General features: G+C 44.1%; 3 protein-coding genes across 3 annotated transcripts in view; 2 read left to right on the forward strand and 1 right to left on the reverse strand.

Moving 5' to 3' along the window:
• Positions 1 to 25,576, reverse strand: part of T265_15509 (hypothetical protein) — a gene marked incomplete at both ends in the record, with an annotated part of 50,880 nt that overhangs the window by 8,334 nt on the left and 16,970 nt on the right. The window contains 9 exons of the mRNA XM_009178443.1: positions 4,748 to 4,881; positions 10,022 to 10,190; positions 10,756 to 11,135; positions 11,906 to 12,070; positions 13,495 to 13,647; positions 16,769 to 17,071; positions 18,773 to 19,138; positions 19,746 to 20,108; positions 20,822 to 21,065. Of these exons, the coding sequence (XP_009176707.1) occupies positions 4,748 to 4,881; positions 10,022 to 10,190; positions 10,756 to 11,135; positions 11,906 to 12,070; positions 13,495 to 13,647; positions 16,769 to 17,071; positions 18,773 to 19,138; positions 19,746 to 20,108; positions 20,822 to 21,065 (2,277 nt within the window). The remainder of the gene's footprint in view (positions 1 to 4,747; positions 4,882 to 10,021; positions 10,191 to 10,755; positions 11,136 to 11,905; positions 12,071 to 13,494; positions 13,648 to 16,768; positions 17,072 to 18,772; positions 19,139 to 19,745; positions 20,109 to 20,821; positions 21,066 to 25,576) is intronic.
• Positions 3,064 to 4,388, forward strand: T265_11714 (hypothetical protein; the record flags this gene model as incomplete). The annotated part of the gene is made up of 2 exons (XM_009178444.1): positions 3,064 to 3,183; positions 4,251 to 4,388. 2 exons carry the CDS (start codon positions 3,064 to 3,066, stop codon positions 4,386 to 4,388), a joined length of 258 nt encoding a protein of 85 aa, XP_009176708.1.
• T265_11715 (hypothetical protein) lies at positions 23,368 to 24,585 on the forward strand (the record flags this gene model as incomplete). Its single annotated transcript, XM_009178445.1, has 1 exon — positions 23,368 to 24,585. One exon carries the CDS (start codon positions 23,368 to 23,370, stop codon positions 24,583 to 24,585), a length of 1,218 nt encoding a protein of 405 aa, XP_009176709.1.

The raw sequence follows: 25,576 nt of genomic DNA on the forward strand, positions 1-25,576 counted from the left end.
AGAATTTAAAAATTGGAGCGACAGATAAGAAGGAGAGCTCACGAGAGCAGAACCACTGTATTTTGCAATCCACGACAGTCCCTGTGTGCCCATCTTTGACAGGCAGGGGCATTGAATTTACACGCTTTTTGTTGCAAACAAAGATAATTCGGATAAAAAGATGGGATCTACCAATCAAGAGTCAATTATTCGAACCCGCCTCTGGTTTTTCGACTTAATTAGTCTAACACTATCCTACTTTCTCTTTGTGAGCTGTATGGCACCCAAGAGCCAAAAAGTCAATACAACTGAATCAACTGGTGTTGGCAAACTCTGGGCTATAACGAACTACACCACTGAGTGGACTTAGTGTGCACCTTATCTCAAGACGATTGAAACGGTAGTGTCTGACGTCCTCGCCTTAGAGAGGAAGGGTCGGTTCGGTAGATTGCACCGCATGTTGAAAGTACAGAAGGCGTACAACGCGTTTTTTAAGGTAAGACTGAATCCCACAGCAGCGATGCGCATGACTGTCATTTGGTTCACAAATTTTCAAACACGGATACTTTCACTCACAAGTCATTCCAAACGAGGCCCAAAAGACTGACTGTGCGGGTATTTTGTGAGCTGGGTAGCAGCATCCGCTAACAAAGCAAGAGAACTATCAGGAAGGTCAGCTTCCTGAAAGCAACCACTAAATGCCCGGAATCTACGGAGAGCCTAAGCTCCGCCGGGTGTTGACCAGACAGACAACGCCCCCTCAATATGCAGCGCGTCACAGCCTTGCATCAAACCCAGACAGCGCGAGTCAGCGTTGATCAAGGTCAGACAACGCCTCCGCAATATGCAGCACGTCGCTGCCTCGTACCAAAGCCAGACCGCGTGTGTCAGCATTGGATCAGGTTCAGGCAGTGTTCCTCCAATAAATAGCTTGAGACCGTTGTAACCACTGAATGCCCGGAATTTACGGAGAGCCTAAGCTCCGCCGGGTGTTGACCAGACAGACAACGCCCCCTCAATATGCAGCGCGTCACAGCCTTGCATCAAACCCAGACAGCGCGAGTCAGCGTTGATCAAGGTCAGACAACGCCTCCGCAATATGCAGCACGTCGCTGCCTCGTACCAAAGCCAGACCGCGTGTGTCAGCATTCGACCAAGTCCAGACAGTGTGCTTCCAATAAAAAGCTTGAGGCCGTTGTACTTTTCGCACTCGCGCTCTCGCAACCAGTTTCTTGAAATATAGCTATTGTGTTCCCTTCCGTGAGCCTTTTTCTCTCCGACACTAGGCACTGGAACGGGTCAGCAGCAGATACCACAGGCCGGCGAAGCAGCAGACAACAAAAACTAATAGCACAAGAGAGGAGTAGCTGCTACAATCTCTGGGGCTTCTTTCCGGTGGTTCAGCGATGAAAATGATACCGATCTAATGGGACGATCGCTAAACCAACCACAACAGATGTTTTTTCCCACGAACGACGAAACGGATACTGAAGAAATCGATCTGTTACAGGGACACAGAAATCCGGCCACCGAGAAAGTACGCACGTGACCAAATAACATATGACGGCCAGCAATCGTTGGCAATAAAAATGATTTAAACCTATAATAATATGGGCAGTTATGCCCAAGAAGTCCAGATAAACAAACGAGAATAATAGGGAAAACTTGTGTATGAAAAACGAAAAAAAAACAATGGTACCGAGTGGTATTGAAAATAATGAACAGGCAAACAGTAAGTGGACAACTAATGAGTAAACAGCTAAATGAACGTATAGACACGATGAGTGAGCAGTTGAATGTACAAAGATCAGGACACCAATTCCAGTCTAGTCTATAAGCTATAAACCATATCCCAAGGGCACGTTGGTTCCAGCTACTACAGTTTCGGTCACCGGAAAATGGGAGACCACGGGAGATATAGTCAGGTATTGGGGGTCATGGTATGATCAGTTAGTTGGGGGGGGACCCACTGATTGCGATAGCTTTCATGTACGAGCACCACTCCTGACACGATCGGACCATATCTGTCACCTTCACCAACCATTGGTGAATCGGGTCCCGGGGTCCCTATTCAGGGAGGTGACCGTTGCCGACTTGACTAAGTTCACTGGTTAGTGTTTTCGTGCATCGTTGCCCGGTGATACACCATTCACCTCTCGGTGGACACGTGTCCAGGGTACAAACTCCTACATGACCAAGAATGTGCACTGATGGTGACCCTCTAATAAGATCGAAACTAAAGTTCTCCCTTCGGTGTGGGCTCAGTAGAACGGCTGTTCAGACGAGTGATGTGAACGTGAAAGTCCACAATTCCAGCTGTACATTCCAGTACTACAACTAATTTGACCATATTGGCGATGACTCGGTATTTTAGCCGATGTTCTTCATAAAACGAAGTCATATATAGCGAAACTGTTCAGTGAGGGCATTGACAAGTCTGTTTCGAAGTGAGAAGTACTCATTCAAGAAGAGTTTTGTAGGCCTTCACCTCAACTACTTGGAAAGGTATCCTACGTTGCACAATCAGCACATGAGTAAGCTGACATCAATAAACGGTCAAAGCAGACTAGTTATCGATCAAGTGGGAAGAAGTCTTCGGTATTCAAAGGGGAGGTGTGTTTTTACTACAGGAGGTAGGCGGTCCAGATTGCTTTCCGGAGGTGCAGCCATTCAAGAGCTAGGATCACGATACATAAACCGAAGATAAAGATACAGCCCAATGAAATACAGTGAATTCAAAGATTCGCTCAGCAGGACAATAACAACAACGCGGTCTATCACCATTTACTGTCTTCCCATCTGATCCTTTTCCCACTGAAACAAACGGACGAAAAGTATTCGATTTCTTGCTTGCTTCCGACATCTCAGTTTGTGTCCACGCTCATTTCTCTGTTCCCATCTTTCGATTACCCTCTTCCTTTTCCAACGTTCTTGGTTCTCAAATAAAAGAACATCTCCGCCACATAAATCGGCTACCGAATTGCATTGAAGTGAGCTGACTTTGTTCTTGTTATGTGTCAACGAATCCTACAACCCGATCCCACCGTTGGAATTTCATGCTGGGTGATTTCAATGACTACAATAATGGCCGACAAGCCTTCGCATTGCCTACGGAGGCAGTCAGCCGCAAAGTATAATTTTTCCAACTACCAACGATTTATCCCGCATTATTTCGTTTCTCACGCGACATCAGAAGCCGTGACGGTGAGTTACAACAAAACCACCTACTTCACATCATATACAACTGACTCATCCGCCCTAATCGACTGAGTGTCATTACCTTCCACTGTCCTTCACACACAACTCAATTTGATTTCACAGCACTCAGGAAAGTATGTTAGAATCAGATGAATAACTACATTCCCTCACATTAAGGTGTTGTAAATGACTGGAGATTACAAACGCGAAACCATCTATAACCTAAAAGAAGCCTCTTATTGAATGTTGGCTGACAGAATATCCCGCATTCAGGTCTAACGGATGTCCCGGAACATAGAAGAGGTTGTGACCAGCTTTCGGAGAATACTAGAAGAGTCTGTGGTTAAGATATCCCTTTAGGAGCTGAGCGTACCTCATTACATGCACAAGCCACCTGGCACCAAAGGATCCTTTGCAAATGTTTGTCAATTAGACGGAGACGAAGTTGCGATGAACTCTTCATTTGGTCTCATCTAGGCCGACATTTTATGACCAAACACGAAGTTTAAAGCTAAACGCAAAATAGTTACGACTTGTTGGTGATATTTTCATTATCACTACCATGAGACCGCTAAAATGTTTTAATATTGCCAAAGCGACACCGCGCTCTACCATGAAAGAGGAAGAAAGTGGCAACTTCCACTTTCATTAGAGGCCAAGAAGGAGAAGAGGGGTGAACGGAGAACCCACATGTTCCGACTAGTATACCATTCTCCATGGCTTTGTGGAAAGGAATCTCGCAAGCTGTCCAAGCTACAGAGCTCATACGCTCTGTACACAAAACAGACTGAAAGCTGAACTGCGAGTCATCAGGAAAACGTTGGTATAAAGTGGTTACCCGGAGCAGTAGCAAAAGAAACTCAGCAATCGAGTAGAAACCCATTCATCCCAGATACCACTTAAAAGCGACAGAGCTTCAGAAAAGATGGTCCGTCAGCTGATCGCCTGCATCAGGTGCATGTATAATGCAGCACAATTGAGGATGTAGTCCAACCCTGGTCGACAGCGTACCATGAATCTCAAGGATAAAGTCAGTCTATGATTACTCTATGTCTATATGTTTATTTGTTTAGGAACGTCCTGCAGATTGTCAGTCGAACGATCCGTCGCTTATGGCAAAGAATCAAAGAATACATATCAATTTCACGAAGGGCTCGAGAAGAGAAACATGTGACAAGCACTACAGCCAGTCATCTGACCGACAGGGCTAACTCATTAAACTCCACCGAGCCATTAATCTCAAACTGTCGAGTGCCTCCAGATCAATCATAGGCTGTTATCCAACAAATGCTTGGAACGCTTGAGACGATCGTCGTCCGGGTAGATGATGCCACTCTGGAAAAAGAGTCATGTCAAAGCTGCGACATTGCTTTGGCACACCAATCAAACCTTCCTACAGCACTATATAGTATTCTGACCGAATTCCTAATTTAAGACTACAATTAACTGGTGAAACAAGAGTGAAAACGACCGTCGGCAGATCGATGTTTCCTGGCTAGGCGGATGTTAGTTGAACGATTGACCGTTACTTAAATGATGGATGATAAGGGAAGGCAGTCATTCCACATACCGCGACAGTGTTTGTACAAAGTCCCGTGATTGGCTGGTGAGTCGGCGTGTCTTCTTGTACGTATCGATGTTGTGAACCAATTGACTGCCTCCGTATTGCAGCGCCAAGATGTCACCATGCTCATCATATAGATTCTGAAGAAAAAGGAAAAGACGTACCACTGGTGTATATTTTTGCGGTGGATGGGCAATGGGTATTTTTAAAAGTTTGCACAGCAACTGATTTTTCTCACTCGACAAACTGTCTTTGAGCCGATAACCTAGTCTTCGAGGACTATGCATAGAACGTATCCTTACAGCAAGCAACAAGTTCAGGTTCTGAGCGCTCCACACACACACACACACACACTCCCGTGAGTACAAATAATTACGACGGCGTAAGATTCTCAATAACAACCCCTCCTCTAAAAATCGCCTTCGGGGAATGCATACGGTGGTTCGCGTCCGTGAACAGCTCCATAGGGAGAATATGCTTGACTGGCAATGTGAAATTTAAGGTAGGTAAACTTGTCTACTTTTCGTGTCCACGGATATTCACTGAATTAATCAACCAAAATTATGGCGTCATCCCACATAATTCAAACGGCGTTGCACAGGTTCCCTCCAACGAACTCCAGATGGCTAAGTGCCTAGAGCGCGAACTTACTGACCGGAAAGTCCGTAGCTCGAAATCAACGTATGTATCTCGACTACTCCTGTCTAGGCTTGGGCAAACTGGCAGCCTTCGTACTTCCTTCAGGTGGTATAGCAGCTGGGCACCGGAAGAGTGTTACAACTGAACGATTGTTATCATTGTTAATGGTAAGATTCCAGAACATAACCACACTAGACTTCATCGAGAAAAAGTGCAACAGGGTGTGCCGGCTGACAACATTTCAGTGGTTTCACCCACATTATTGGTACTCAATATATTATCACAAACCAATGCAATCACGGCACGTTCCGTGCTGATCGAACGGAGAATTCAGTGTAGATCATTCCAAAGTCTATCTAACAGCAGGGAGTCCACAGTACGATCCCACATTGACTTCTGGTTAGAGCAACGTGCACCATACCACTCCTCATGTTTTCTTCGGGTTGCACGGTGCAGACAGATTCTCAAGCCCCAAATAATGAATATTGTGACACAGATATTGACGGTTCTGGCGCGTAGCATAAGCTCAGGAAATGGAGATACAGTCGTGTCCTGAACCAACTAATTCGACAGGATGGTCCGAAAGCAACTGGTAACCAATCGTTAGTGAAGGCAACTCGTAAATTTACCCGTAAAAATAGCGTTTGTAAAGACAAAATGATGTGTCCAAAATGGATCTGTGAAGATTGAGTTGCGCCCTGCGAGAAAATCCACTGATTGCATTTGTGCGATTGCGGTGACCAAAATCAACGTCTTCCTTGACTTGAAGGTTGCCTGTGACTCAATTGGTCGCCCGGCATTATGGTCATGTTTGTTGTCCAGCAATGTTTCTTAGAAAATCCCGGTTCTCCTAATCGTACTGTACGTTGATTCAGGTGTATAGTTGAGGGCCTACGACAAGCTGCCGTCTCAGTTCACCATACCCAGCGGTGTCACTCAAGTCTGTCCCCTGTCACTTTTATCATAAACTTCATCGTGACGGTAATGGAAAATTGCTTTGTGATGTGTCAAAATACTGAGTGAGTTTGGGTGAGTTTGTTGGTTTTTGATCAGGTAGCTGTTGACCTGTTAGCCGAGCTTGGCAAACGACTTGTAAAGTTTCGTCACCATACGAGGGGACAGCATCAGTGAGCAGTTGGGCGGGTCGTGGACTCCGGAAGTTTGGTACCAGTTTCGCACCCTGAAAGTGTGGGTTGCTTCTGCAAAACTGGATAGGGACAATCGCGGACCTCATGCTTCCAGATGGTCCAACTGAGGCGATCAACAAATCTGTTTATCTCGGTAGTTCGATCAGTCTCCGTAGTAAGAGAACGGCTTTAGCAACGCAAGCATTCGTAGGGTAGACGGGACTGTTACCGGTAAAATTTACAGTACAATGCAGCCTTCCGTACACAACTATTTTCATCTAGGAAAATTTATGGCTTTTTTTATTCTTTTCCTGCGGGGGTGCTTCATTGGGGGGGGGGGACTGTGTACAAAAGATAACTGCATCTTAGAGGGTGTTTATCCAACAATTGACTTTACCGACCTGAAAATACATGCGGCATAAAAAATAGCGGTTGCCGAGAAACAGCGCGATAACCCGAGATTCTTCTGGTGTATCATGCACACCATGATCGAGAAACTAACGAAAGCGTCACAACAAAGGTCCATTTGCAGGCCTACAAATTAATAAGAGGATGTCCCGAGTTACACAAGCCTGATCTCCATAAATGTACAACAGTGGATTTCGCACATGTGAACGGTCCGGTGTTTGATGTGTTGAACACTATCAGAGGCAACAAATGAGTCACTAAGGCATTCGTAAATAATTAGCTGGCAGACGATGACGAATATAGTGGAGCAGATTGAGGCTGTTCTATCTGATTTCAGTAAACTTATTGGCACAGACCTCTTCGCAATTTCAGCAGCACATGTTCACCCAACTTTAGCCATAGATGAGTTTCTGTTTCATCACTGGCAACATAACATGATTTGACTTGACTGATTGCTGAAAGTACCGAGGCCAATTAATAAGATGAAATAACCAATCACTACACTTTTATACATCGCCCCAATAGTTGTGAAAGACTATTAAATACCTGGACCAGGAGAAATGAAAGAATTCATCAAGCACTGATAAACTGTGTCGGAAACACTCGAACAAACGCGCTTGTGTTCAACGAGCACAAATATCAGTGAGGTATCGCCCAAAACAGCCCTTCTCAAGGGTAAATGCTAGTGTAGGAAGCATCATACTACAGTCATTCAACCGCAACTTTCGGTGGAAATTGATTTGCCACTAAAATTCCACACGACCAGGCAGTAGCTGATTGTGACAACTGGGATATACAAAGCAGTGATTGGCGTTGGAACGGTCGATCAATGACCAGCCATCCCCCTCTATCCAAAGTCCAACGGCTTCAGCTTGTTGTGCGGTAAATATATAAGATTAGTGAAGGTGACGAATTGATTCACCATGAAGTTCCAACTAAGTAGCGGAACCTTAGTCACACGTAAACCCCCGTCCACCAATAGATGATCTGTCAGAGGTCGGTGTGTAACTGAGTAGATAAGGCGGGTGTGCAATTACATGAGGAGCCAAAAATAAAACATTGCGCTGACTGGTGGATATATTAGATAAAACGGGAACCAACCTAACTCCACAGATGTCACGGAACTCGCATGGCGGAGCCGGGGTACAGGGAATATTTTCTTCCTACTCATGAGTAACTGGAAACTAAAATATTTGAACTCCTCACACGGGCACAGCTGCATCGATTACGCGCACGCTATTTTCCGGCGCAGACGATTTGCTGAGCGGCAGGGAAGAGGGGACGCAGTTAGTGACAAAATGTGCCGATGAACATCCCCGAAATGTTGGAAGTGAGTGACTATTTGGTATCGTTCGCAATCTTTCCCCTCATTTTCGCCAGTGTGGTGTATGGTCACTGACGATAACGCACAGGGGTACTTTAACCTCGACATCACAATTGGCCGTACAACAATCTTGGTAATTCCAAACTAGCCTATTTCAAGTGAGTCAGGTAAGTTTCTACTTATTCCTGTGCGGACTGACATGTACGTGGGTATCATTCTGGTATACTCGGTCTGCAACCAGTTCACTATGAAGTTCGCACAAGAGATACTACGCCAAACGTCACGTAGGTAGTACAGCCATGTTACGGCCTTTGTGTGGTTGCGCTAACTATAAGACAGCACTTCCTGCCGGAATGTTCTTGAAAACTGCCAAAAGTTGACTTTATTATCAGAATGCTGTCTCCTTCCTCAGTAGAACCTTGATAGCTAGAAATTGTTTAGATCCTATCGATCATTTCCTTCCTCTACATGATTAACTACGAAGCTGTCTTGTCAAGCCTACCTTAAGGAGCACCGGAGTTCTTTTCTAGATCAGAACCTCTGTCTGTACAACCTCCATAGACTGAAAAATTCATCTTCGTGCAAAATCTTGAAAATGCTGCATACAAGTCTGCTTGGCCTAAACTCTACTCATTTATGAGCATGCAACCTGGCCTAAACTCGGTGAATGGCTTTTTGCACATTCGGAAGTAATCGTACTTTCTTTTACAAATCCATCAACATTTTCATCTGCAACGTTCTCAGGAATGAAGAATAAAAGCGAGCTCCTCAGCCCACATTCATGTATCCAATGCCTACAACGTTTTAATTCAGACCTACTCTTGAAAAACAGTGATACGACAGAACTTCATATCATATCGATTACGATATTCTTTACTTTCTAGAACTACGATAACTCATCTTTCAACAAATTCTCAAGCAGTAAAAGATGCTGTATGTGGACAGTTGACTTCTGTTGTTGTTTGACATTTTATTATTATTACTATTCATGTATTCGTGCTCCGTGATTGACTACCTCGCACATTAACCGTTGTAATGTGTCACACATATTGATAAATAAAACTTGCACGTAGTCAACTCAGACTGGTTGAGTGGAAGCCTTGTACAAGTAAGAATAGCTACAGTGAAATAACATAGTTGTAGAAAACTGTTCGATAGCCCAAGACCGGTTTCACCTATCTTGGGGCTCATCAAGTAGGCACAGTCCACGAGCTTCTGTCAACCTTATGTTCTACTTGAACCCAAATCGGACTGATTTCGACAAATACGCTCATTTGCAAATCAGTTTGGTTTTCTCGGGAGACTCGAATGAATCCTTTGTTTATGAGCGCATTTGTCGAAAACATAGCTGTATGTTCATTATCCATTAATTAATTCAGGAACACACCACCGTCTTACTGTCCCTTTTCTGCTTTCAATCTATTGCGATATCACTGGCTGTATGCTCTGTTTAGTAAAGTACCGTTTCTTAACAGTTCGAACCACGCAACGAGTCGATATTAACAAATTCACGACCAAGTGAATCACAAACACGCGAAGCTGCTACGGTGCTTTAATACAACTAACCGTCAGATTCAGCTACATTTTAAACTAATTAGAACATGCAAAATAGAGAACAAAAACACCGAAAGCACAGATGTGAGAACTAGGAACTCGCGACAGCATGAACTTGTACATTAGTCAAAAAAGTGCATTCGAACGTTCGCTGCCTTCATCTAGTCTCATTAAAAAGAGAATAGAGATAACTAGAACCGATCAACCGCTTACGCCCAACGTTCTTACCTGAAGTAAAACTTCTATTTTTGAATCGGCCTCAATCACAGGTTCAGTGAGAAACCCAAGCATGTAGAGTTGATGAGCAAGCACAACCCGTCCAATCACAAATTGGGCTGTGTTGGTTCGGTCCAGGCAATCGACGCAATTTACTCGTATTAATCCGCACTGACGATTACTACCACCAGGGAAGAGTAGCGAGGACAAGAGAAAAAATTGGTATTGATGGGTCGCAGATCACCGTACATTCAAGAATAAGGTTGACTAAATAGAACAGGTAAGAAGTTAAGAAGACATCCTGATTCCAGGTCGTGGAATATCGCCAACACCAAACAGAAGACCGACATGATTTTTTGATTGAATGTACCAGTGGGTGAGAGAGGATGCACGAAAAAAGTTTTGAAACACCGCTTGGTCTTAATCCATTCGGACAGACCACAAACAAGAAATAACCCACTAGATATTTGTACTTCATCTACCCTCATAAAAATCGTCTGGGTTTCCGGCAAACTGGATAACCTACTTTCAGCCCAACCACTTCGGACCAACTGGATGTTTTATTCCTGAGAGTGCAATTCAAGAATCCTCCCAAAAGAGTCAACTGTCCTCAAAAACCAAGTACAAGTTGAAAATTCATACACACAAATCAGAAATCTGGAAACGACTAATAGGAACAAAGCTGGTTCTTTCTAAGCTAAGCTAGACAACAAATCTAGAAAATATTTGTTTCCCAAGTCAAAAACTTGGTATCTACACAACGAAGGTATGTGTTTACAGCTTGCCTCAGCTCGGAAGATTTCCCGCTTTCCGCCCAACGGTGCCCAGATGAGCTTAGAAATATTCCGGTTCGTTTCACACACGACTCAACCACAGGGCGCAGCTCTTCCAATGCCACGAGAGATTTATGTTTTTGCACACGAGCAATGTCGAATGCGATGTAGAGAATGGGTGGATTGGCCTGTTCCGTACCAGTTTGCGCAGAACTCGCGGTCGTACTGGTGATTAGTGGCACACGGGATGGAAGGAACTGTATGGTGGGCAGGGGAGAGAACTGACGTTTAGGATTCGCATTATAAGATGGTGGAACATTCCAATTTGGAGATAATCGAGTTTGAATTCTACCCTAGATTCGCGGCGGGTAAATCAGTTGCCTATTGCAACAGACTCTCCATTCATATGGGAGCTGCATTAAAATCACTCTTATTGTACAGAATCGGAGCCATATTATCTGCTCTTGTTATGGCGATCACCTACAGAAGGAATTCAGTCCCAGTGTTTGGAAGAGACGGTAGAGGGGATTAAGAAGAGAATAAAAGAACTGAGAAACAACTGCTAACGTCTATATAGTGGTGCGTACACAGATCATTCATACTTATAAGTGTTTTCCTTACCACGGGAACTATGTTGTAAATTCCTCGTTATTCCTACCTAAGAGAAGCAGCAACAACAGATCTCAAGCGACAGTTCAAAACATAGTCCAGCCCAGCGGTGGGAAGCACAAAAACTCGGCAGTTCTATTGAAGTTCTATTGAACTAAGTACACTAAATACAATGGCATCCCGTGTACTGCTTAACCGTCGGCAAGCAACTTGGTGCATGTTTTAGATAGCACATATGTTTCGGAGTTATTCTGTCTGAATGATTTCACTATCGAGACTAGTTAAAAGCTGCACAGCTCGATTAGAAGTAAAACAACCAAACGAGTTGATTGATAACCGGAGAATACGGAGATATGGACGTCAACCTTTGTGTAACGACAAGAAGATATAGCGGTTTCGAGTTGAGAAATTAACGTTTTTGCATCTCATGTTGGCAACATGGGTGTTTCTCATGAACTCAAAGTTCCACTCACTGAAATGTAACTGAACCAAAAGACGAAGCAAAGAAACAGACCTGTGACAAATAGGCTAGGCCACGTTCAAAACCTTCGGATAAAGAATGTTCGAATTTCCGCTTTTCTCGTCTCTTCATCAGGTTGAATACCACGATAGGCGAGCCATGACGTTCCAACAAGTTTGCAAAATGAGCTCCAAAGGCCTCAAAGTATGGATCTTCACGCTGGAATATTTAAGAGGACAATTGAAGGCTGAAATTAAGGGATTGAGCTCAGCACAGTAACACACACGAGACAACAGTCATGTGCGGAAACGTCGAATGCCCCAAATAGTGTTGGCCATGTATATAAATAATCCGGGGGCTAAAATACGTGCTGTTCCACCCTATGATTGTGTAGCCAAGGTGACAATAGAGTAACATTATCTAGAGAGGGTCTAAAATGAGCTTGGGAAAATATCAATGATATGATGTAGTAATGCACAAATGGCGCTTCATTCCGTGTTGTACAACAGATCACCAGAGGCTACCCGGAGCAGGCGTCCTGGCCACCGTGGTTTTAATAGATCTATGAATCTTGTTTGTTTAAGCACACCGGAACTGAACCTATGCTGGTCAGGTCGACTTGCTGTCGTAAATGAAGTTCAAGTTGGAGGCACCGGTGATCCTAACATAAGATGCGTTATGCTCAATCCCGCAATGACGATGTTTCCTCGATTGGTGATGAAACGTTTGCAATCCAACTGCCAAGCTCGGCGAACAGACCAACAGCCAAGCAGTGCCCATATTCCGCAACATGATTAAGATAGTATCCAAACAAGAAAAAGCTATTCGACTGATTTCGCAACGCTAATCAGTCCTTCACGGTCAAAGTCTCTATCAGATAGAAAAACCTCCATCCAGCATCAAAGAGCACACGTAACCATAACCGGTTACCCCGGATTTTTGTTGACCGGGACAACCGGAGAACTATACACAATGGTAGCAATGGCGTTACTAAGCGTAATCGTGGTACCAGCCCTTTCCAGATCGATTCGAGATATCACAAGTATTCAGCTCTTAATTCTCACCTTGCTTGAGATACACATGTATAGTACTGCGATGCTATTTGCATGGCTTTCACACACATTTTTGTCATCAACAGAAGTGGATGGATAAACTTATAGTAGCTTTCAGTTGAGGATGGAATGCTGAAGCTCAAGAAAGAAGAAACGTTAGCCACAAGTCGATCCTGATTCGCCTATGCACGCCTGACTGATTGCATATCAGATCAACCCTTCTACAAGTGTTCGGTGGGCAGCACGACTGAACATCACATATGGTTAGCAAATTTCTCTGAAAGTAAAGAATACATGATGCACAGAGTACCAACAGAGCATTCTCTTCACAGAAAACGGAAGAAAAACCGGACGCTCCACTTCTACCATTGTAAGAATAGAACTGATTCAAGGGCTTTCTTCGGTGTAGTAGACTCATCAACCAAATGTAACCTCGGAATAAGGTCACAACCAGGGCACCTGCACGGTTTGAGTTAGAACTCAGACCTATTCATGAAAATCAAAATGCAAGCAGATAGAGTAGAAGTAAGCCAAACACGGTCGCTCAGTAAAAAAATTAGCTAAAAACATGACAAACATTGGTAGGCTTACCAAAAGTTCAATGGGGGGTCGACCCATTCCCAACTTGGTTGGCTCTTGTGACCAGAACAACGGAACAGAACCGCGGAGCTGAACGTAGGATGAGCAACGACTGTTGCGCAGCAGTGCATGCGATGTATCAGTCACAATCTGCTCAGTCTCCACCTTGAACAAACAAAGAAGAGCGAATGAACAGAGAGGAAAGTATGTGAGTTCTATGCGAAAGCACCCAGTCCGACTGCAAAGAAGCAGTTGATTTTATGCGTAAATGAATGCTGAAAGGATGAACGATTGAAGATGCTTCTAATCAAGCGGATGGTGAAATTACAGTGAGGAAGCCATACTTGAGGGAATAAAAAAACAGGTAACAGCAAGCGTCTAAAGTCTCAGTGCCTCTGCTCAGTGAAGCAAACGTGAGCTAAAACACCAAAGCAAGTGGTGTGACACTCCTTGATCGTGTACACAAACGTGCCCACTAAACATTGTCTTCGCCTGAGAACTGGTTGACATTCACGGCGCAGGTCAATTCTACCATCAAGAGTTTGATTCTTTGGACACCGCTTACAGATTGTAAAGTATAATACCAAGGCCAAGAACTGGACCTTGTCTGCACTGTCCATAGAACGGTTCGAGAACAAAGCACAATACTCCACCCGAACAATCTCGCCTTGATTTTATGGCATACCAAGCTACATGGCATACACTAAGCAGAAGCTCAGTGCCGAGCTGCATGAATGCGGAGCAGAATGCTCACACCACCGTAGACTTTTTCAGCTTTCTGTTTTCCATCAAGTCAAGCCGAAGCGGTCATATGCACACTTTTCCAGCGTATGGCTCAGTAGATAATGCCTACTCCCACCTTAGTTTAGTGACCGGAAAGTCCGCGGTTCATATCCAGCCCTGGCATCTCGACTGTTGTTGTCTAGGCTTGGGCAACCTGACAGTATCTCAGCTCTCATAATTCCTTCAGGTGGTATGGCAGCTAGGCCTTGGAGGGATGTTAGAGATGAACAACTTTTTTGCTACACATGTATAATTCCCCGTTTGCCTGAAATGAGTGTGATGGTAACACAAACACTACTAATGTATCGATAAACACAAGATGAAAACTGGCCTGGCGATCATGAATGCCATTGACCAACATGAGTAGTTGCATCCGTGTTTGACGAAAAGTGTTGCCGGGAATAGCATGAGTCGATCAGTTAAGGTAGGTAGCGCTCAACCCGCTTTAGTAAACTTTCCTTAGTTTTCTTAACGGCACAAAATAAGCAACTGATTGCCTCTTGTTCCGTCGTTTTCCAACAATTCTAAATGTTTTCGCGTGTGAAATTACTTGAAACCCGAACTTCTATAAAACTCCATGTGAAATTTCAGTGAAAACCTCCGGACAACTGAAAAACTCAACTAGATCTTCCATTCATACCGTTGCTGAACTGAATGTGCTACACAAGAACCACCTCATTCTTCAGTCAAACTATTTTTCTTGACACGATACTACCTATAAAGCTGACAAGCACTTCTGAACAGTCCATTGGCGGTTTTATCTTTATGGTGCCTATTGTTCATCCGTCTGATTTTTTTCTGTCCAACCAAATGGATGCACGCGAAGATAAACACTCATTTGTAAATAGAGATTGTACTGACCCAACTGAGAATGTGGTCTGTAATATCGCTCCACTGAGAATCCTGTTACCGCCATCTTAAATTGAAATGAGTGTTTGCCTCTGAAGAATTCGGTTCCCACCCGTAAATATCCACTACGTTACTTTTGTGAATGATCCAGATCCGCTACAATAGCGAATATTGCCGTCATAAGTAAGGCGATGCTCATTCTACACATCTTTCATTTCCACATGGTGCTCAACGAAAAGTTGTACGTCACAGCGATTCGTGGCACCGTTTCGACCGGTAATATGCAAGTGTTACCTCACTATTTTATGGTTAAAATCACCGTGAATGCTAAGCTGAACTGAAGTCCACTTCCCTGGTGGAAGCTACTCATAAGGTTGCTGAAAACGAGAGTTTCAGCTGCGACTCGGTTGGGTTGAGTTGAGTTTTTGACAATTTTTCAGATAGTTTCCACCATGAAGACATACTGCGATACCTCGAATATCACACCAACTGAAACATGAGACAGCCTTTGTGCAGCACATTTAGTTGAAGCTATATCAGTAACGAGAGATTCAACTGGTTTTAAGTTGAGTCATCCGTGAAAACCAAATTTGTGTGCAGGTGAGTGTAGTTCGTGGACTCCGTACAATCCAAGTTCAATTAGAGCCTAAGAGACGACGGGGACTAGGGTTACCAGATGAATCCGAAAGAAAAGCGGAACTGGGATTTCGAATGATCCTTAGAAACCTTGTAAAGAGTTACCTTCAGGGAATACTATTCCCTTCGTTCCTATCAGCTTCTGGAATTCTACTCCGTTTCCCGTTTTCTTCAGTTCGTATGCTCTTCAGATGCTTACCATTGGAGTTCACGTTCTTCCGTCTAAACGTATACTGCAACGTACTGTTCTCACGCAACAACATGACTTTTTCACGCTTTATTGCCTATTTTGTGCCCTCATCGAATTCGACGTTTGTGAATCAGATAGTGGGTCTATGGTAACGGGTCCACTCTATCCCTGTAAACCAATTTTGTGAATATTACAAAAAGGTAGAGAGCGTAGAATGCGAAATCACTTCAAATGCGATCGACTTTCCGCTTTTAACGCAATAAAGTGTGGAACGAGACTGCACGGACGCAGGAACTACGAATTAGCCAAATACTTTTCGATGACTTGAAGCGTGTAAACAAACCCGAGTAAGAAGGCGCAACAGGAGAAAGATTATCGCTTTTGCCAGTAAACTGCGTGGCTTGGAAAACACAAAACTCAAGGTGCGATGGGTAAGTGATTCATGATCATGAGCATTTCGAATTCGGTTCCATCCATTGCACTACAGTACAAAGCTGCCAGTCTTTTTTCCGACAGCTGAGAAAGCGAAGATTTCAACAATAAATGTGTCATTCTGGCTAGGGTGCAGTCTTACAGAAGCAACCACTCAAGAAGCAGGATCTGACAACACGTGGACTGTTGATGAATGATCTGACTAGTAAGATGACAGCCCGCTGCATCCATTCACGCGAGATGGACCGATGTGCTCTGATCGAATCAACCACGAGATTAAAGGGTCGTGGCCCCAGGAAGGCGAAAGCGCAATTGCCGAACAGAGGAGAAAATGAAACGACTTCAAATACACGAATCCACGAAGATAGCGATGGTTAGGGTAAAATATCCACCAACCTCATTAGCCACATCACCGACCAGATTAGAACCACGTTTCAGGAAACGGGGTCCCGCAAAGTGTCGACTGCGGCGGCCAATTAGAGTAATATACAACGGCGTTCCACAGGCCGCCAGAGCAGCTTGGCTGACAGTTCCGTGGTAAAGCAAAGTGAACCAGTCAGGCTGAAGATCTTCTTGACTAGAGTGATCTGGACGGAAACGTGGGGGAATAAGGCGCCAGTTCCACACAAATCGATCGTTTGGCATTGGCTTCACAGCCCAGACGTCAGCACCAGATCCAGGTGTTTGATCATTGAAAACCTAGAAGATGGAACAAGTGAACAGACAGGGTCTAACGATTCCCCTAGAAGAAATGATGTTTGAATTCATGAAGTTTCGTTTGGGCTCAGCGGTAAACCCTCTGTTGGCAACATCGAGTTTCGATTTGGGGAACACTGGGTTACATATCCAGGCTACATCTAGCACACCTTTTTCTAAGTGTTGAAGTAATGTACACAGTAATCCCCCTGAAAGAGTATTTTGTCACGAAAGTGTTTTCTCTTTGAGGTACTGAATTCTGTGTTATCTACAGCATCCATCGGTTTACACCAACCATTTATCGCCGTTATTGCAGGATGCAGAGGTTCTGTATGTACATCAGTCCGATAGGGCTTGTCCGATACACGTATCTGCTTCGACATGTAGGAAATCTATAAAACCAAATAAAACTGAGATCAAGTACACGGCTGTCTTCTAGAAAGATCAAGCGAAGCGGACCACAGAATATGCTCTCTTACTGGAAGGTAAAGGTTGGAGGAAGGTCTATGGAATCAACAGGGCATGTACACTCTGACGTCGATTGTTCCAGAGTGAGACAACTGGCTGAAATCCATTCAGGTGGCTCTATAAAAAAGTACTGAACGGTAAACTAAAAATGCCAAATTACAGAATACTGAAACGCCACGTCGATTGTTCCAGAGTGAGACAACTGGGTGAAATCCATTCAGGTTGCTCTATAAAAAAGTACCGAACGGTAAGCTAAAAATGCCAAATTACAGAACACTGAAACGCTTCAGTAAGGAACGAGACAGGATTGGGCAACCCAGCTGGAGAAAAAGCAATAAGCTGACACAGCAAGAGCCATACAACTTGAAAGAGAATGCAACAAAGAAGAACACGGTTTCCTGAAAGAAGTATTGGTGTACCTTCATGAAGGAAACGACTCACAAGGTTGCTGAAAACTCTTCAAAAGCCCACGACCGGTTTCCCTCCATCACTTCATCTCCTCGAACATACATAAGCTACAGTTGTCGCATTCATTTGATTATAGCGACAAGCGAAGCATCAGTTTCCACGCGTTAAAATAGGAAATAAGAAGATTGTGCAAGGAGGCCTCATCATCCGGCCGATGTTGATCTTCGTTTCTTGCAACATCGAATCGCTTGGTATTTTGAGACCAAAACGAGGTAGTGAAATTAAGCCAGCGGTTTTAAGATGAACCCATTTGAGAATGACGAACAACAACAACAACAACAGCAACAACAACAAGGAAATCAGTTATCTCGGACTGTACTGGAGCCTTAAATTTTGTGTAAGCGCCACAACTTTGCACATATCCGTTTATTCTTTGATTCCTATTCGATTAGCCATTGTCCGTTTGCTGAGATTTGGTTGCAAACTTATGGAGAATCCATCCTCCCAACAGCGAATTGAAATGAGTCCAAGCTTTAGGAAGGAATTTTGTGTTTTTGAACTTACACTGGTTGTGGTTGAATGTATAGCTTTAGTTTCCCATACATTGGAGTTTATATTGTTGGTGGCTAGCAGAAACCAGTCCACATACACTATCCTGCTAGTTCCGGGATGGACAGAACGCCACCTGCGCACCACGATGGCACTTATCCATCATGCTCAGTCGGGCCTAAATGATCACCAATCCATGGGATGTGCGACCAATTTGTTAATGTTAGCAAATTAGTGTCTTCTGACGGGCAACACACATTTAAAAGATGATTCGCTCACCGGCTTCAGGTTGTACTGAAGTGCATGCGATAAGTCGTAAGTGTGACTGAAGTAAAAGTTGTCCGCCAAGTCGACGCTGTTGAATAACTTCAAGTATCGCATTTCATCGGTCATCAGGCGATTTGAATTGGTCGCCTGATTGTATTGTTGTAAGAAACGCCGAGAACTTTCAAGGGGGGATACCGATGACAAGTTGCTCAAATCATCTTGAGATATAACAGAAGCTGTTCTACTCCTGGCCGTTGAAGAAGCAGTGTGTGAGGAGCTGGCGTCAGAAACGAAGTCATTTCCGGGGATGTAGATGAGCGAAGTGTCTTCAACCTTGGTGAGAAAGGATAATAGGCTAGCAATGTCAGCAAAGTATATCTAGGGCAGACTTTATACGCTATAATGATAGTCTTAAAACTGATGTTGCAAGTCCACGAAATGTTGCACGAATGTCTGTAGTGATGAAGCGTCCGGAAATGATGGATAGATCTATGAGGAACATGGACAATCTGACCAGCCCCGGGATGTACAGGAGGTAGCCGGGTTTCCGGGTTCGATCTCATGCATGTTGAAGGTTCCATGGGTAATCACCAGTATGTTGTTGTTCGAATAAGCCAATGCCAGGCAGCAGACCCATCCACACAATAGTTATCGGATGTGAATGAAACTTCGTGAAACGATGAGCCACCTCGTGATTGTGTAAACATGCAAAAAAGAAGCTAGACCGCATAGCAGTTGAAGCATAAATGACGGCTTTAAGCCTAACAAACCGGTAGTATCTGGCAAAACCAAGACAACAGAGTTCGGTTTTCTCTAATGTGACACTATCTTCGATGGCAGGCCACCGGTTCCTGTCTTTTTTGAGCTCAACAAGGAGGTGTACTGAGAAATGCCGGATTCAATTAAGCTTCATGTAATTTGCAGATAATTATTTGGCCCCACGAACAGGGGATAAAATATTCGAAACTATGTATGGTCTGCTCACCTTAAATATTTTATGTTCTCCCATTTGGGCGACAATACGGCATTTGGTAATCAAAATCAAGTAATAACCGCGTAAAAACCGGATGACACCAGCAATGCCGTGACATTTGGTGGACAAGAACAGGGAACGCTCGGCGGTACCTGAGATGAGCCCGGAAGCAACCGACTGTTGCATTTCTCGAGGGTTATGAGTAGACGATAAGGAAGACGGATCGATGGCGGTAATTTTAGAAGCACTAGGATCAACGATGGTCGGACTGGTACTCGGTGGTTTTCGACGGAAAAGTCCACCTAGTCGGGGCCACTTGCCAGATCCAGCTTCCACAGAACGCAGGTCATCTCTCTTGAAACCGGTTTGCGGACGCTAGAAAGGAAGAAGATGATATGTTTGTTCACACAGTTGATACACAGAATTGTTTGCAAGGATGGAGTGATAGGCCCTATAGAATGTGATGTTGAATCCAGGGATGAGAACAGGTGAATAAATTGTCCAGATCAATTTAGAACGCATGAAAATCTATTCAAATGATAGGCGAGGATAGTGGATTCAGCTCCAGAACTGTTCGGCTTTTGAAAGGCGTGTTTGGCGAACGTTAACTGGAAGGGGAACCCTCTACTCTCCTGAATTCATCGGATGAAATATGAAAGATCTGCATAACTAAGCTCTTTGGAAACTTAACGCGACTTTTCTATATCACTTCAAGTATATATACCGTTGAGTATAAAAGTCAATGACCAGTTCGGCTAAAATATTTGGCTGGTGACAAATAGACCGGACCTTATGTGAAACACTTAGCACAATTGAAGCACTTTGTGTAACGAGTTGTATTACTAGATACTTGACAGCCACTGTGATAGTCTTCAGTTCACCCTGAGCTGTAACCCAAAGTGATCTCATTACAGGCTCAAGGCCATTGAATTTACAGTCTACTTGCCCTCACCAATTCACAACAATGTGTCGACTAGTACGAATCCAATGATGCCACTTTAATTGTTCAAGTGGATACACTGAACTTGGCCACTAAGTTAAACAGCAGTAAAGTCGGCGTCCGTATGGACATCACCATCAGAACCTACGCGACTGGCTGCCTGGATGATATGCAGAAGCCGAGCAACATCCGATTTCGTATAGATGTGCGTATCGGTAGTTATACTCAAGCGCCATAGGCGGTCGAACAACGATTCAGCTTCAATGGTGGCTGTTGTATCGGATTCCAAAGCGACAAGAGGCACCGGGGCACGAGCAATTTTCAGCACACGAAATTGTTCCTCAGCCAAATCCGAGCCGACCAAGTAGAAATGCGTAGGAGTCTCATAAACGCTAATCGTTTGCATCCAATTGATATAGGGAAACTCCATTTCCAATCAGTATGAGTGTGGACGTCAAAGCTGCAACGAAATTGTTTTTAATAGAGAGGAATAAAAAAGGTCACGAGCATAGACCAGCTAGGACTTGGGTTTGCAACACGTGACAAGTACCCTTTAAAATCAGAACGAAAAAAACAAAGAAGCACAACCATACGAAATAAGGACGGGAGAGATTGTGCAAAAGGACGATAACCACAAAAGGTAAGAGAACATGAGGTTAGGAGAGGACTGAAAAAGGTCACACAGCAGAGAAAAAGCGGATGAGGGGATGCCAGTCCGCTAGATCAAGCAGCAATCATTGTGGGGGGCAGCAGACTGAGCCACCTGTGGGCAAATGTAGCAAACACGAGTCTGTCCACACTAGGTTGGTCTGGTTTAGGCTCAAAATAGACTCTCAGTGGAACGAAAACACCCTAGAGAATCTTCTAACCAATGTTGCTGATAAGCGACAATATTTAACAATGAAAACTAGTCAAAATTAGTGATACTGACTTTCGGTTTCCATGCGTGCACTCAGCGAACAATACAGCATAAGTTTTCGAAAAATACAGCATAAGCCTAATCAAAATCCCAAAAATCGACAACTGAACAAAGTTAAACGTAAACATTGAGTCGATCGTTAACAATACGTTGGAGAACATTATGGAGAGTTCAGAAGGTGCCGAATACGATTTGAAATTTACTTCACTAGGGAGTTAGCTTTAGCATGTGATTTCAATTCTGAGCACTTAGGAAGCCAAACAAAACTCATCGAACTGCCTATGATGTCAAGGGCCGCAACAATTATTCGGAATACCAAAATTGTGCGTTTGCTGCATGTTGATATCACAAGAGCTCGTGACGCGTGAGAATTTTAGCCAAATTTCGAGTATTCCTCCTTTGTGGGAAACAGGATAGGCCACTAGCACCTATGTAATATACGTTCAAGCAAGTGTTTCAAATTTATCACTCGGAGACGGCAATGATTGAACGTTTCGAGCATAAAACTTCACGTATAGTAGTGTAGCTGAAGGAAGAATGGGTTATCTAGGATGCTGTTCTTTTACAAGACCTTGAAGTGTGGAAAATTGAACTCCACAAGAAAAGTTTAGCAGCGAAAATGAGCTGTAAGGACAGGAACGCTGATTCTAATGCACAGGTCGAATTAAGTAATCCTCTCACAGAGGACACCACGGGAAAAGTGGTATTTTTGCATCTCTCCGGAGAGAGAGAGAGGGTGACATCGAATCATGGCTGACAAAAAGTGATCTTTTCGGGGAAGGAAGAGTCACTTCATGCCACCTGTGAGAGGAACGGTTTGAGAGAACCAATCAGACATTACAAAATTTGGGTAACCACGTACGTCTTGCGGCGTGATTCTACAGAATCAAGAGAGTGGTGGTGTAGGAAGTTTCCGACTAGGACATTCTGATGGAATTGGTGAGTGAGTGGCTAAAATTTGGAGCATTTGGATAACCTGTGAAGCCCACTGTAAGGCACCAGAATATGAACAGTAATTTACACTGAAACTCATAATACGAGACAATCCCTGAGTTCTAATAGTATCAATTCAGTCAGTGCGTACCCAAAGAAAAATATGGACCCGTAACATTCTCAGTATAAATGGACAGAGGTGCGTACGACCACTAGCGTAGCCTACCAAGAAGATGATAGCCCACCAGCTGAGTACCATAAAGAAGTCGTTGTTACTTGTTTCAGCCAGGTTCTTGGTGTACTGCACATGTACCATATATTCAATGTCCTGTTAAATATGCTACAAAAGGTTTGTACTGATCACCAGTGTCAAATAACCTTACAAAGGAACTCAATCCTCCTTTAAGGTGCAACGGCGTACTGGATAGTACAAACTCGATCGAGGTTAAATCACGCTATTTAAACGCCGGTGTGTTTCAAAGAAAGCGGAAAGCGTCCATCTAGGATCACTTAGCAATACAAGCATTGGTTCTACCACAGTGTAATGGAATCTGGGCTTTGGCACTAACGAAGGACCTACGGCTTCACGATGAAAGTCTACAAAGTACGGGCATATTTAGAAACCCATAGAGGGAAAACAATCAAACTAAAAGCTGACCTCAATCAACCCACCCATTCTACCATCCACGGTGCTCGGCCTGAAAAGGACAATTACAGCAGCGACGCAAGGAATGATTATCAGGGTCGAATAATGACCTCAGGCTAATGAATCGCTACATGCAAAGAGCAGAGATAACGATCAGGTTGATCCGCTAATTACAACACGCGTGGGAGCAGTATAAATGTCCGCCCAAATAAACAAAACGGAGACTCCCAAAATGAGCAGATACTTGGAACTTCAGAAGAACCATTCATTCTACGACACACCATATGATATGCTTGTGCAGTGTGAAGAAGTACGACAAGGTCTTCCCGGTGCCAGTATGGCTACCTGCGTTTCGTCCACTATCCTAGGCATCTATTCTGGATACCTCCTGCCATTCGTATGCACATTTGGCTTCCTGGCGAATGTGTGGACTTCAGTTCTGTTTCTTCTCGGATTTCGACGACCGACACGACAGCTTGTATACCTGGCATTTTTGGCAATAGCTAACGCGGCGATCCATGTGTTATGGGGCTGGTTGTGGCTTTTTCCAGCAAAGGGACTTCCATTTATGACCAGAGCTCGTGTTTATTATTTCACATTTTCCCAGTCTCAAGAAGCATGTCGTCTACATCGCTTCGCCTATTCGTTCGGTTCCACTTTGAGCGCGAACCTCCTGTTGTTGGCAGCGAGCGACAGGTTTATGTGCACCTACTGGCCAGTAAAAATGCTCCGTTTCCAGAGGCGACACGCCTACTACGCCGTGATTGCTGTCACTGTCTTGAGCGGAGTAATGATGTTGCCACTGGGCATATGTGTTGAGTGGGTGACAATCGGAGAGAAAGTGTGGTGTTGGATTGACAGTAAATATAGTGGACTTGATGTCTATCATGCACTGTTCTCAAATGCATGTGTGATTCAGCCACTGTGCACAGGCGTGTTGAATATTTGTTTTCTAGTAAAGATCAGACAACTGCTGCACAAACGAGCCCAACTTTCCTCGTCGATTGGTTCAAAGGATCGACGGGACTTGGCCGCATCCGAAACTCTAGTAGTAATCACACTAGTTACGTTGTGCACGGCGCTGCCGCAAAGTGCTGCCTACAATGCGGCATTTGTCCTTTCCCGCAGACCGAACACACAGGAGCAAACATCACTGGCATTCAATATCTCCGACATAATGTGGTGTGTCATGCTCACACAGACCGCTTGTAACATTATCGTCTACCTGGTGCGGATGAGTGCCTTCCGAAAGATGTCCCTTAGCGTGATCAAATGTCAGGGATTTCGAAGAAGGCAGGTCGAGGGAACTAACGACCAGAACAAAACCTTTCAAGTAAATATGAGCACTCAACGCTCAAATCCAGAAAACATAACAACTTCAGGTGCTGCAACTTTTAGGATCGGAAGCGACTAAACATCGATTGTATGTAGTGAGATACTTTGTTTTTGTGCTGTATTCCTAACCGTATAAGAATTCTTGACACTGTTTCACTCGTTTCAGTAGACCGAATACAGTCTTGAAACGGACTGATTTAGACTTATAATGGTTCTTCCAACAGGGACCTTAGCAGTAAAGAGACCACCTCGTTCGAGTCCCGCACACTTTACTATGAGACTGGTGTGGAAAATACCGGACTATATTCCGGACCCCTTAACAATGAAACCTTCTTAGTAAAGAAGCACCGTAGAATGACAGAAGGACTACGATGGGAAATGTTTTTGACGACAGTAGGGCGTAACATTCTTTAGACTGGCTTTCGAGATAACATATAATAACTTCAAACATGTAACCGCAAGTAACGACCTGTAGGTGGGCCAACGAAAACTTATCAAGTGGTATCAATGTGAGGTAGTTGCGGTGAACACGCTCAAAGAAGTACAGAGCGTGTCAACTAAGCGCAGCAATGTCGAAAGATCTCAGAAACAAAAGCATAGAAGCAAAAAATGTTTGTGACGAAGAGTCATTAGCGTTCGACTTCACGGAAGACAGAAGCAGCAAGCGGCAAGTCACTGCTGGTGAATTCATCAGTTGGAGGTAGCGTGCAAAAAAGGAGGCCAACCGGTAGGCCTGTACTGAGGGTGGTCAGAATTTTCCACTGGACACGATTTTGTGGATACACGGTAAAATACATAATACCAGAAAACCAAAACGTTGCTGAATGCCCGATTGGTAAAAATAAACTGCTACCCCCCTTTACATAAGGACCATGTCAATATAGTAAACTTTTTTCTCCATTTCCCATCCATTTTCCCATCAACGGCTTCTTCGGAGCATTGTCCGAGTCTAGTAGGAACACCGGATCAGTAATGCTGAAGTACCTCGAATGGTTTCCGGAAAAGATAACTCGCCCACGATAGACGAACTGTTCACACTCCATAGGTTTCTCTAGTTTGGTGAGGTGCTC

Source organism: Opisthorchis viverrini (genome assembly GCF_000715545.1).
Source record: "Opisthorchis viverrini unplaced genomic scaffold opera_v5_552, whole genome shotgun sequence".
NCBI lineage: Eukaryota > Metazoa > Platyhelminthes > Trematoda > Opisthorchiida > Opisthorchiidae > Opisthorchis > Opisthorchis viverrini.